We start from the raw sequence: 14,169 nt of genomic DNA, 5'->3' as shown, positions 1-14,169 counted from the left end.
TTATTTGGCTTATGTGTGCATCTATGTATGCATTTGTTTTTATCAGTAACAGTGTCTATAAATGTTGTTACATTTAAGTGAAATCTAACCCACACAGCTCATTTGCAGACCTTGTCCCAAGTTTGGTTTAAACTAACGGCACAAAACAAACAGTAAAGTAGAACCAGTAATAGAAACAACAATGACTAAAAGAATATAGATTTTAAAAAAACCTGTTTGTGTCTGTGTGCGTCAGATCAGGAACTAGGTAACATTTGAATTTCTCTCTTAAGCTCCAACCTTTCATTCTCGACACAACAACAACTATTTTTGTGTTTACAAATAAGAGCAACGCAGTGAGTGTCTTTAACAAGAGAGTTTCTAAAAATGTGCACCGTTTTCTTATTTCAAGTACAGAAAATCCCAGTCTGTGCTCTGCAATGCTATGCCAAACATTTTTGTAAGGTTAATTTTTGGGGAATTTTGTGCCTTTGTTGGAGGGATAGTGTGTCAGACAAGGTGATGGGGAGAAAAAGAGGCGGGGATGACATCTAGAAATCATTATGCCTTTAATAAATGGGCCAATCAGCCATCGATGAGGTCTGAATTGACTGCCTAGTGCATAGACGCTGTGAGGTCTTTCCCCTTTCTGGCAACCATAATCTCACAGGCCTTCATGCGGGAGCCAAACATCAGCTCCCTCATCAAGAAAGCACAGCAGAGGAAGTACTTCCTGCAGCAGAAACTCAACCAGCTGAGTTCATTGATGGTGTACTTCTGCTCCTCCATCACCATCTGGTACGCTGCTGTCACTGCCAAGGACAAAGGCTGACTGCAGCGTGTCATCAGTTTTGGTGAGAAGGTGATTGGCTGCAATCTGCCTTCTCTACAAGACCTGTATGCCTGCAGGACACCGAGTCGAGCATGAAAGATTGTTGCTGACCCCTCGCACCCCACATATAAACTTTTGGAGTCACTCCCCTCTGGCAGGAGGCTGAGGTCCATTATTGTGGTCCATGAGGAATATAAACCTCATAGCACAAGAATGGTTTCTTCATATCTGCAGCTGGAAAACTTGACAAAGCTTTGATCCCCTCCTCTCTGTCGCGTTGATGATTTTTATTTGTTCAATTAGCAAACCATTACTCAGGCTGCTGAAAATGTACATATTCGACTACTGCGGACTTTTATATTATATATTCTGATTCTGTGTCAACAAAGCTTCAAGCAGCTAAAACAAGATGATGTTTCACATGTTTAGCTTTCAGCGGTTTGTGCAGGGCTTTGTTACAACACTGATTACAGTTTGTTTGCAAGTACCACAACAGAACAACAGCAGCTTTAGTGGATGTATAAGTAGCAGGCTCACTGTACATCTTCATTCCTGCACTTGTTTTTATTTCTCCATGTCTGCCAAGCATAAAATCATATGGAGATGGATGGAAGCCTTATCAATTTATTCATGCTTTACAACATGCACGCAGCAATAAATAATAAGACATCTTAGGATGTACAGTGGGATCCAAAACATTCTTCTATTTTGCATTAGTTCCCAATTTATCTCAAGAATATTCATGCCAAATGATAAAACCAGCTTTGAGTGAATCTCTACAAAATTTACATAAATTTTAGATTATATCTGTATTTGCTTTGCCCCCCTTTTGACAGCAGTTCTCGAGCCGCATCGGCTCCACAGTTTTATGCATAATCTGATAACCCACATTATCTCAGCATGATCTGACGTTCGTTCGAATGGTTCTCATGGTGTCAGGAATGTTTGGCTCTCTCAGTCTTCAAATGAGATTAAAAAGATTCAGTGGAGCTGAGGACTCCTTGGTCTTTGGTCTTAAGTGCTTGCGAACCTTTGATGTGTGTTTGGGTCATTATTCTGCTGCAGTGTGAATCCATTTCCAAGATGTGAGGATGGAGTATCGAGAAGTGCAACTTCTTCTCGGTAAGAGCGCTTTGTATCCGGAGCAAGTGCCCGATCACAGCACTTCACAGCAAATCACCAGTAACACCAGGTGGGAGCTTGGTCTCTGCATCCAAGCGATCCAGCTGCTTGACCGCACGGATATCATTAATCAACATGAAACCTAACTTTTAAATCACAGCGTGTCGCGTTTAGGGACATTTTGTGTGTCAGGGCATTTCCAGCTTTTCACATCTCGTTTCATGTCACGCTGTCAACATCACAAAAATGTTCGGTTCCCTTACCGCCACTGATTCTCTAAATGATACCAAAATTATACTGTGGCAGTGTTGTACACAGTAAGGCGCTGGTTTTCAGTCGCAAGGTAGCAGTAGTGGGATTCCCAACCCAGATCCACCTGTATAATGTCGTTTCAATCCTTTATTCCCACCACCTTGTTGCACTCACACTGCACTATCGCTCTTTTTTCCTCTTCGCCTCCTCACAACCCTCTCTTTTTGCCATAAATCTAAGACTTGGATATGTCAGTACAAATGTTTTTCTTTCTCATCATCCTCTTTGAAATGCTGTTATGGCTTTGGCCTTGTTTCCTCTCCTGAGATGTGGTTTAGATATTGCCTCTCATCCTCTGAGACCACTGCTAGACAGCCTTAAGCTCAAGAAGCCCCTTCCTCTTTAAAAGGTTGTTTAGAATAACAATTTGACATCAGATGCCATGTGGCAATTACCCTTACTTATGTTCTCTTAGAAACTATTTCCTCCTTTTATCGTCTCTCTTGTTTTGCCACCTGAGTCTTCCTACCGGAGACAGTCTAGATAACTTTTTGTATCTATTTATTTTTAAACTGTTCAGTTTCTTGGAAACTTTTACCATGAGTTTCCTTATTGGCATGTCTTTATGTTACCGGTCGAATGAACAGATCATGGAGGAGAGACTGGCCATTTGACCCCTAAATAAGCGTGTCCATTAGGCTACAGTGCACGCCTTACTTTTAAGCTCTGAATCTCAGCACTTCTGGAATTATTAACAATGTTGTCTTTCATCTGCTAACCTGTGTGAGCTTGGTCAGACCGCCTCCATCGTTAAATTGGCAGCTGAGCTCAACAGACTCTGTGGGATACGCCTCCAGCTCCTCCGCAACTTGCACTTTTGGAGCCCCAATTTCTGAAAGCAGAAGAAAGAGAAAGGAGAAGAGAGATTATGCAATCATTCATATCATCATATTTCTTTGTAATAAATTTAAAAGAGGAAGTTGAACAAACAGGGACTAAAAGAGGTAAGAATCTGAGAGGAAAGCATTTTCAGTGGGCTTTTAATTAAATGCACTTGCTGTGACTGATATTTTCCCCTCCCACGTTTTGTTTGCCATGATTGTGAAGGATCAACCTCCTTCATTCATTATAGATAATTTAGAGAACTATACTCAAAACAGAGCGAGAAAGAGGATTAAACGAACAGGAGACCATGAGAGAAAAGAGACAAGCTCCTTAAAGAGAAAGAAATAAAAATTCAGAATCATTAGTCTTTGGTAAAAAAGCCTCAGGCAGAGGCTTCCTTCACCTGGGTCCTCCTCATTACAGTAAAGCTTGTCTACCAGGAGACATCGCTAGGGGGCAAGCCTCTAGGAACACGGTTGGTTACTTTGCCTTTCATCTGTTTGCAATTCAAAGGAAGGCACCTGTAACTTTTCCTTTCAAGCTGAAGTGAAAAGTGTTGAGGGAGCAGAGAAGGTCAACAAGGCCAGCACAGGTTTAATGAGAACAAGCCTATAGAGCCGTCCTCTGCGATCAAACTTAAACAGAGATCAAACACATATGCTAACAGCCAAGCAATGCCTCAACACTGTGTGCCACCTGTTGACCCGCAGGCTGTGTCAGAACACAGAGTTTAAACTGGACAAGAGGAATTAGTTTTTTAACATTCATCCGTCATTCTGTAATTGACTGACTCAGCTCTATGCAGCTGCCAGACCTCCTTTCAAACCTATACTTTATCCCTTTTTATCAATTTGTAACAAAATGTCACTGTGCTGCTGTGATACGCTATTTTCTTGCCAACAAGAATTGGTGTTCCTACCCATGTATCAGGTTTCTTTGTTCAAATACTCTCCACAGGAGAGCCGGACGTCAACTGAATTTCAGATTGATCTGCCAAACAGAACTGATGTTGCAGAAAATGCATTTCAGGCTTGCAACAGAAGTGCAGGAAACCCTGAGCTAGACACATTCTGCAAAACAGCAGGTTTAAAAAAGTGCTCCTCAGAACATTGCTTTAAACTGCATGTAGGCTCTTTGTTGTGTTGTTTTCCCCCTAGTGAGAAAATATTCACTTGCTGTATAAATTTCTTAAAATTGAAGGACTTTAATGAACTTGTAATTCTTGTAGCCAACAGAGGGAGAAAGACAGAAAATGGCTCAACCAGAATAAGAAAGAAAAATGAAAAGACAAAGGATCAGAGAACTTGTAATCCTTTCTTAATACAATCTGGGCCAAATCCAGCAGCTCAAAGTGTTTGGCAACATCCATAAACAATCATATGAGACTGGGAGTGACATTTTAAGCGTGTCCAAATGTTCATGCTTTGCAGTCAAAATGTTGTTTTTCACAGTGAGCCATCAAACACTCATTTGGAGTAACTTAATGAAGCTTATTCCCTTTCTTTTTCTTTTTTTTACTTGACCTGCTGCTTTCACTCATTCAAGCTCCAGATCCCCTGCTGACCCGGGATCAAATCCTACCGAGGCCTTTCTTGTCTACCTCCCCTTAGTCTCTGCCCTCTCAGCCAGCTTCTGTGCCTGTAAAGATAAAATTCTTGTGGGGAGCCGGCCTCTTACTCTCACCACAAGAAAAAGGGGATAAGCACTCACTAACCGCTAGCTATAACCGCTAGCTAGCCTCGGGTGTGTTTGGAAAAAGCCTCTTAGTGTGTGAGGGATTGATTAGGACAATATGTTACATTCTGCACCATGGAGGTGAATGGGCTGGCTGGGATTTAGCCCGAAAATCAGCTGTAAAACGCAGTCACACTAACAAAAGAAGTGTGAAGGTTGTGTGCTGCAGGAGGTCGGGTTGTTTTGGATTTACAGCATGCGCGCATCCGCGTGTCCAACCATGTGTGCGGGAGTGGATTTTGTGTGTGAAGTCATATGCATGCTTTACAGCGCAGGACTGATGTGTGCATGTGTGATCGTTGTACGTCAGAGTGTGCGCATAAATCACAGCATCTTACTGTAATGTGAGTGCAGATAAGACTGACTGAGTCACTGAAGCACACTTTTTACCCCAAGGGAGACAACGGGCTGTCAAACCATTTATCCATTCCTACTGTGGGTCCAACACACTCACACACACAGACACACACACATATAGACATGCAAATAAAATAAATTAAGTTTTTACACAACCCGACAACAACGAAAACAGCAGAGTTTGAATCTGTTTTCCCCATTTGCTTCTCTTTCGATGTCATTTTTGTTCACATTTGCTTTTTTCTTTTCTCATAAACAAAAACGCGGATTAATTTCACTTAATTAAACACATCAACACACAACTCCCACTATTCATAAAGAAACCAAAATGCAGAAATACACAGACACACCAGATGGTCTCACCAAAGCCATGAACCACATAAATGTTTGGGTTATTCATAGTGGTCAATGAAATCTCTTCTGTGACGCACGGGGAAAAATATAATAAACAGAAACAGGGAGAAAAGAGAGGAAGAGGGGATGATGGTGAAGGAAAATGAGGTGTATTGAGGTTAAAAGAGCTAAACAGTGAAAGAAAGGAAGAATATGAAAGGAGCTTTGAGAAGGATGGTAGAAACATTTATTTAGGGGAATAAATATTACGGAATAAATGAGGAAAAGCGACTAAAGGAATGTCTGAAGCTGAGAGAGGTGGAGGAGTAGACTGGAGGAGGAAATAAAGAAAACCGGAGAGAGGGGAAGTTTTAAAAATGGTCAAAAAGCGACACGAGGAGAAAAAGCTAAATCCTTGAAAAGTAAAATAAGGGAGCAGAGAGCATGAGATGACACCACAGATGATTCATTTCCTCAGAGTCAGATGGAGACCGAACCTACTGGCTCCCTGAGATGAGACGAGTGAGAGGGTGAGAAAGTTTTCATTCTGACCGTACATACAGACCAGCGTGATCTCAGCTGCAGCAAAGTTGCAGCTTGTTTTGAGGTTAACCATCCAAGCTGATACTTGTTTGCTGCAGTGTATAGGCTACGTTTTAAACACTGACATTTAGTTTGTCAGAGTGTGCAAATATAATACATCGTGTGGAAAAATATCATCTAAGCTACAGAAGACTTGCATGAAAAAAAAATGAAAGCTCACAAAAGTTGTTGTCAAACATGAAATCAGTCTCAAAAGATTTAAAAAAAAGTGGGTAAATTATGTTAAGAAAACACTAAATACTGGTTCTATCAGTTCTATCAGCATGATTATGGTATCTCTGGAAATGTAGTGATAGCAAAAGAAACCGAGACGTGACTATCAAACACTAGGTGAGAGTGAAAGGTAAAAAATAGTTCCACAGCAGCTTCCTGGTTCATGGTAAGTAGTAAGGTAGACAACACTGTGATATGTACTGAGAGTGCAGAGAGGTGGAGGTGTGCTCTGGAGTGAAGAGGAATGAAAGTCAGCAGAAGCAAGACAGAATAGGGGAGATGGGTAACAGCGACCTGTGGTCAACCATCATAAGCAAACGGACGGCACACAGGAGAGGACGGCAGAGGCAGGGGGGGAGTGGGTGGACATTAGTGTCAGGGGTGGGACAGCAGCAAGGATAGCAGAAAGAGAGGAAGGGGAGGTTTCCAAAAATGAGGCCTGCTATGATATGTGGTTTGGAAACACTGGCACTAAAAAAAGAGAGGAGGTGGAGCTGGAGGTGGCCCAGTTGAAGATGTTAAGCTATTTGTGAGTCTGTTTGTTTGAGCACGTTTACATGAATGGCTTGGAGACAAAGTTAGAGAGGCGAGGCTGAGATGGCTTGGACATGTGCAGAGAAGTGTCTAACAAGTCTCAGCGGATACACTGGACAAAGAATGTTGAATATGCAGCTGAAAGACAAGAGGAGAAGGGAAAGACCTCAGAGGTTTATGGAAACAGTGAAGGAATACATGCAGAAAGCTGGGGTGATAAAGGCGGAGGCGGATGATCTAATGTTTTGACTCCTAAAGGAAGAAACCCAAATGAAAAAGAAGAAGAAAAAGTAATAAAAAGGTGTAATTGCATACTTGGATATTGGGTGAAGGCTTTAACTCCCCAAAAAAGAAGAAAAAAAGTCAAAATTCTACTTGAGTTGTTTTCTGTTATTTGCTTTTAGTAGTTCTGGTGCATAGAGACATTGCAATCAGTAACTGCCTTTATTGAATAGTTGTAATTAACATGTTGAATGCAAGTACTGCAGATGGGAAATGTGGGGAATGAGAGCAGGGGAGTGCCATGCAGCAAATGTCAGGCCCATCGGGACATGAAGTAGGTTCTCAGCTGCCGAGGGCATTTTGGGCCATGCCACACTCACCCCAACTTCTAGGCCACTGCATCTCCAACAGTCTTTAAATCTTTAAAGATGCAGATGGGTGAGGTTCAAAAGACCTCAGCTAATAGCCAAGAAAGAGAAGTTTTGATTTTTTTAAAAAAATCAAATAGAATTTTTATTAAATAAAAGCAATCTGAAAAGATCAGGAGCCTGCTCTTCTATCGCCTAAAACTGGGGAAAGCTCTCAATGAACAGTCCAAGTATGTATATATTTTATTTTTCTTCAGCTTTATTGAAACATAAACTTTAAAGGTTGCTAAAGTAAGTTGCTTACAGAAAACACTCAGCCCTGTGAAATCAAGTGTCATCATTGCTTATGCCTAATTGTATTGTTTTCTGGAAGCATAACGTACAAATGTTTGTCCCGCTATCAAGGAAATTGGTGTCAGTGCACCACAATAATTCTTATCTTTTTAATCCTCTCCAGCTTGCAACCCCAGTGATCCCACAGTTTGTAGCTTATTCCTACTGGAAGTCACTGTGGATTGGAGCAACAGCTAAACACAAACAGAAAGTCAAAAAGGGAAGGTGTAGGTGAACAGCCACATTCTGCGTCTCTCTCAAAGCACCAGGGAGATGAATCACAGTTAATTGACATTTAGAGGCTTGTGGCATTTGCCTGTTTATGTGGAGATTCCCCATGTAGACAGGCATGTAGGAAGAACGTGAAGAATATGCTGATGGGGTGCTCAGTCATCCACATTAACATCCAAATCACATGCTTATAGAAGGCAATGAACCACAGCTGTTTTGTTTTGGAGTTTTCTGTCAGCCTGTCATGATGTCAGCTATGTCAGCTTTTATCTGGTTGATTGCCAGCAGCTGTCAGCTGATAAAAGTGAAAGAATGGATGCATTTGAAAAGCTCAGGCTTCTGCATGGAGAATGACTTTAAACATATCAGCGGTACATTATGAATCCATAGCTGTATTTTTCCCTTTGTGACTAAATCACAAATTGTTGGCAGCAGGGGATATATTTATGGCTGACCAAGGTAACAATCAGTAGAGGTTATTTTCCTCCCAAGCTGTACCATTTGCTGTAATTTTGCAGAAAATCCAGATCACTACTTTTACCAAGCAAAAACCTTGAGGGATGAAAAATGAAGCAAATGCCAAAAAGTGCATTTTCATTCATGGCTGCTTCTAAAGGAGGTAAATCCCTATAGAAGCAGCTTTACAGACGAAATAATCACATTGACACCTTTGTGTAAAAGGACAGCTTTGGTCCCAGGAGCCAATTTAACCCTTTATACCAAGAAGGCTTTAAAATTATTTTTAGGTCACGGCTCCTTAGACTGAGAGGCTGATGGTGATTGAGGCAGATATAGCCTCTAGCTGTTTGTTACGTTTCACCTAATTCGAGTCACTTTGCATTTTTAAAGGAATTATGTGTCTAATAATGTGGCTCACTGTGTGATTAATAATAGTAGCAGCACGTGCTTCAGTTTTGTGAGAGAAATTCTAGTATTTTATGTTTCTTTATATGTTACTTGGCACTAATTAACAGGTGTCCATGTGTCGTGTGTGGAATCAGTCTATGGATGGAACCTGCAAACTAATCTTAGCATTAGCTGATAACAACACTTAACCCTCTCCTCCTGATACCAAGAAATCAACACGGTGGTGTCCAAAATGCTACAGTTTATATTTAAACTTTGAGTTTGAAAACCAGTGGGTGGTGTTAAAGTAGCTACATCCATCTTTTATTTACAGCAGGGGTGTCCAACACCGCAAGGGCCGGTGTCCTGCAGGTTTTAGATGTGTCCTTGATCCAACACAGCTGATTCAAATGGCTAAATTACCTCCTCAACATGTCTTGAAGTTCTCCAGAGGCCTGGTAATGAACTAATCGTTTGATTCAGGTGTGCTGACCCAAGGTGATATCTTAAACCTGCAGGACACCGACCCTCGAGGCCTGGAGTTGCCCAACCCTGATTTTCAGTGTATGATTTACAAATGTTTTTTGTGTCCCCCTGCTTATTTCTCACTGTTATAGTTTAAAACAACTGAGTATTTTCACTTTCAGTTCTCTTATTAGTGTTTTATACTCTTTTCATTTTTTATGGCCTGTTTCTCTGCGATCAAAGGACTAAGAAGAAAGGCCTCTATCCAAACTGAATAAAACTGACTAGAAGTACCTTTCACTTTTTCATAGACTCCATACTTCAAACTTTAGCTGAAGACTTCTTTCCCCCACTGAGTAGTTCAGAAACAAAAGTAGCACTTTACCGAACAAGGCACTAATTTATAGACTTCCGTCCATAACAGGTCTGGAGTCTTGAAATAAGTATTCTTCTACATCGCTGATTCATATAATATAAAATTGCCTGTTTCGTTTCTGTTTCTTTTCTGTGCTCATTCACGAGCCAAACAACATCTGTCTGGGCAGAGCCCCCAGGTACGTGGTGTTAAATGCGCGATCACTTCGCTTAATCATATCTCTATCCTCCAGCTTTTGTCACTCGGGTATGAATGTAGGTGGAGGTGCAACATACCTTCTTTGTCGAGAGACAGCTGTCGAAAGCGTTGAGTGATCAAGCATAAACTGAGCTGTAGGCTGCCAATATCGTCACAAATATACTGTAACTGTGCTGCTAACGAGAGATGGAAAATGAAAGATTCATGCAATGAAGGTTTAATCACAGTTTCCTCACTCAGCATTGCTCATGGCATTATTGGAATTTTATATAAGAGCTTCGGTTACAATGGAAAATACATTTTTAGACGAAGGAGGAGTAAGAGGCGAACGATGGAGAGGAAGGCAGCAGTGACAAGGTGAGCCAGTACACCTATGTGAGACACCAAAGATGGGCTTTAGACTAATGAAGGTGAGTTTAGTTATAAATCTGAGGCCATGGTCCTCATCTTGAAAAAGGTGGAGTGCCCACTCTGGGTCAGGGACGAGTTCCTGCCCTTGTGGAGGAGTTTAAGTATCACAGCGTATTGTTTAAGATGTCGGGAAAAGGGAGCAGGAGATCGAGAGACGGATTGGTGGGGTGGCCGCAGTGATGCGATGCTGTACCAGTCTGTTGTGGTGAAGACATTATTTCCCGGTCGATCTACGCCCCTACCCTCAACAATGGTCACAAAGAGCTCACAAGAGAGGCCAGCCACCCTTTGGAGGAAGCTCATTTCCGCTGCTTGTATCCGCGATCTCATTCTTTCCGTCACTACCCGCTCTGGGTAGTGACGGAAAGAATGAGATCGCGGATACAAGCAGCGGAAATGAGCTTCCTCCAAAGGGTGGCTGGCCTCTCCCTTAGAGCTAGGGTGAGAAGTTCGGGCGTTCGGGAGGGGCTCAGAGTAGAGCCGCTGCTCCTCCACGTCGAAAGGAGCCAGTTGAGGCAGTTCGAGCATCTGACAAGGATGCCTCCTGGGTGAGGTGTTCTGGGCATGTCCCATGGGGAGAAGGCCCCGGGTTAGACCCAGGACACGCTGGAGAGATTAGATCTCTCGGCTGGCCTGGGAGCACCTGGGTGTTCTGGACTGGTTTGAGCTTCTCTGCTTGGGCTGCTGCCCCCGCGACCCGGCCCCGGATAAGTGGAAGAAAATGGATGGATAAGTTATAATCCTTCATGTAAGTGGTCGTGTAATTGGCTGATAACAGGGTTGGGGTCTTGAAAGCATCACATTATTATTGCTTATATTTAGTCGCAGAGTCTGAAGTTAGAACAGGACAACAGTAGGGCTGCCACAAACGATTATTTTGATAGTCGACTAGTCACAGATTATTTTTGCGATTAGTCGACTAATCAGATCATGCATCCATTGGAGTACAGCTTATTGCACCAGCATGCATCTGCTCTTATATAACTATCATTAGCTTACAGCTTTAAGTGTTTACGGTATGTGCTAACTAAAAATAAAGACAAGATGATAGTTTATTAAATTTTAATGAAATTTTCAGATTGTTTCGGTGAAGTTTAATAAACTCCTTGCTATCTAAAATATAACGGACACCGGAGTATATTCTCGAGCATCTCACACTTCTGATAATCAGTTGTCGTCTTGACGTTTATTCAGCTGTATAAAAACTATAACTTTAATCTCAGCCAAACCGATTTACTCAGGAACAAATAAAATACTAAAAAAAAGCCAAACAATAACATTTTTAAGTTATTTAAGTGACTTATATATATTTAACCTGAGTAGTGAAAGACGGCAGTGGGTTTGAAAACGATTTGCCGGGAGTCCGGTGTTCTCACGGGCTCTAGTGAGCCTTGCCCCCGGCTAGCTATCGAGCTAGTGGGTAACAGACGTCTCCGAAAAGCGCTTTTGAAAATATGTGGTGTCTTGATAAACTGAGCAGATATTTGAGGTTTACACAGCTACATTCTCGCCTGAAAATATGTTAAACGTTTATTTTGTGACCCAGAAAGAATAATACGAGTAATATTAAAACTAACTAGCTGCTGCCATTGTTGTAAACTGAGCTGGGCTGCGCTATGAATTCTGGGACACAGCTTCTTCTTCTTCTTCTGGGTTTAACGGCAGCTGGCATCCTTGTACATGCAGTGCTGCCATCTTCTGTTTCAGTCCGTTATTACACTCTTAAATCCTACTACTTATTCCTGCGTCTTTTGTGATCTTACAAACCTTCAAACGATGCGTCGACTATTAAATCAGTCGTCGACGATTTTGATAGTTGACGTAATCGTGACTAGTCGACCAATCGTGGCAGCCCTAGACAACAGTGTGTGATATCAGTCATTTTGATCCACTGTATAGCACGTCAGCAGCCATTAAAATCTCCTCATGACTTTCATGAATGAAAAAAATACAATTCATCAAAGGTCATGTGAATTAGAAGAGAAGAGGAAGGCGTTGGAGTTGAGTGACTGTCTCATCCACCACTAACTGGGGACTTGAATTACCGGTAATTGGTATTTGACAGCTCATAATCATAGCTATCTTTTCAGTAGCAGAGCACTGATCAACAACACGGCAGAGGGAAGCGAAAAGGGAGATTACTTGTCACAAGGACAGCTTTAGTTCCACACAAACAGTTACTGTATCAGCTCACACTCGACAGCTTCTGCTACATTTTAACAAATGTCACCTAAATACCAAGGCTGTATACATTCTCATTCTTTCCATAGATGTTTGGTTTTCAATTTCGAAAATGTTGGTATTTGTTTTATAAAAAGGTGAACTGATATGGTCTGTAGACGGCGGTTTTTCTGTCTGGCAGCATTTATTTCTGTACAATTCCTATGAATCTTAGCCTTGACAACATTCAAATTCCTCAAAGCAAAAGCTTGCCATCATTACTTCTCACTCACAGACGAATCAAAGTTGAGAAAAAGCCGATTCGAATCCGACAAATCAGATATTTATCATTAACGCTGAAAAAACTCCTTATGTAACCACAACAAGCACCATCCACTACACTTCAGTTTATATCACTGTTGCCAACAAATGATGTGACTACAGAGCAGACCATGTAGTGATTTTCATTCTGCATGAAACCAAATTTTCTAAGGATCATTAACGGTTCAGGTCCTTTCATTTAAAACAGACAAAAATAGTTGTTGTCTCTCTGCACATCACTGACCCCTAATTACCTCGAGCTTGCAGGGGAAGCACCTAGTCTTTGGTTAATTAGATTTAGTTCTTGCAGCACATGTGATGAAAGTGCACAAGGTTGTTTACAGGAATTGAAATAGCAAATTAGCTATGCTTGTGACAGCTGGAATCACCCCGAACAATCTCTGTAAATGTGCAACTGTTGGTTTGATGATGAATGCTCTGTGTGATTAGTTCCCTGGTGTGATTTCAAACTCATTTTTCTCAGACTGCATCTGCAGGTGGAAAGAAGTCTAGAAATGTAACGGTGAAATGATAACGGCCACCAGGCACACTCAGGCAAGCGATAATTCAGGTCTCTGAATAGCGTCCATGAATACTGTGACAACTCAATTGTCTTAACAGTAAGCAGTTTATTGAAATGGAGGAATAATACTGCTTCAAGTCAATCTTTTATGTCAAAATAGAAAATTAAGTTGCGGCGCATCGCTACAAAGCGAAACGCGGTTCTCAGTGAAGGAGAGGTAATTTTATGTGAGAGAAATAAAGGATTTGCAAAAATCTGTGAAGTTACCAGCAAAAATGTTCCAATTTTGAATGATAATCCTTAATTTTCAATAGGTTAAAGAACTGTAATTTCAATTATTTTTGGCATTAATTGTCAGGCATGCGAGGTGATAGACTGAGTCACAAAGGCAGAAAAAAAATACTTTCAGTTTAACATTAATGGGTAGCTGACAGCTGAAATAATTGGCATGTTTACACTGTGGGTGGCTTTTCAGTGTTACTGTGCTGTCAACTGACAACCTATTAACTCCAGTTATAGCGATTTTTTTTCTTTTCTTTTTTTCTCTTTTTCTTTTTTAACTGGAACTGAAGGGCTGCATAATCCTCTGTGGGCTGAGAAAATGATATGGCCTATGGGCTTATGAAACACTTTCAAAATCCTCTGGCACTTATTTCCAAAAACGCCCAGTGGACAATCTTATAAGGACTGTACTGGTTTTCATTTCTGAAAGTTGGTATTTTACAAAGGCACCATATTCATTCACCTGTATCTTTAAAGAAGCGTTAAAGCAGTTTTACAGCTGTGGTGTCTCTGTGCATGTCTCACGATGAGAACTGACTCACCAGTAATTGGTATTTGATACTAAATGAGTGCTGCATATAGTCATCTT

General features: G+C 41.3%; 1 protein-coding gene across 3 annotated transcripts in view; it reads right to left on the bottom strand.

Annotated features, from left to right (window-relative positions):
* The window catches only part of pvrl2l (PVR cell adhesion molecule related 2 like), a 341,306-nt gene that overhangs the window by 198,738 nt on the left and 128,399 nt on the right, over nt 1–14,169 (bottom strand). For all 3 annotated transcript variants that reach the window (XM_086279060.1, XM_086279062.1, XM_086279061.1), the window contains exon 2: nt 2,965–3,077. In XM_086279060.1, coding sequence (XP_086135186.1) covers nt 2,965–3,077 — 113 coding nt within the window. The remainder of the gene's footprint in view (nt 1–2,964; nt 3,078–14,169) is intronic.

Source organism: Aulonocara sp. 'chitande type north' Nkhata Bay, linkage group LG22 (assembly GCF_057382095.1).
Source record: "Aulonocara sp. 'chitande type north' Nkhata Bay isolate Kocher_YH1m ecotype deep benthic linkage group LG22, A_spYH_male_GT1.1, whole genome shotgun sequence".
Classification (NCBI taxonomy): Eukaryota; Metazoa; Chordata; class Actinopteri; order Cichliformes; family Cichlidae; genus Aulonocara; species Aulonocara sp. 'chitande type north' Nkhata Bay.
The sequence above is the reverse complement of the archived record's forward strand: the minus strand, read 5'-3'. Positions and strand labels throughout refer to the sequence as shown.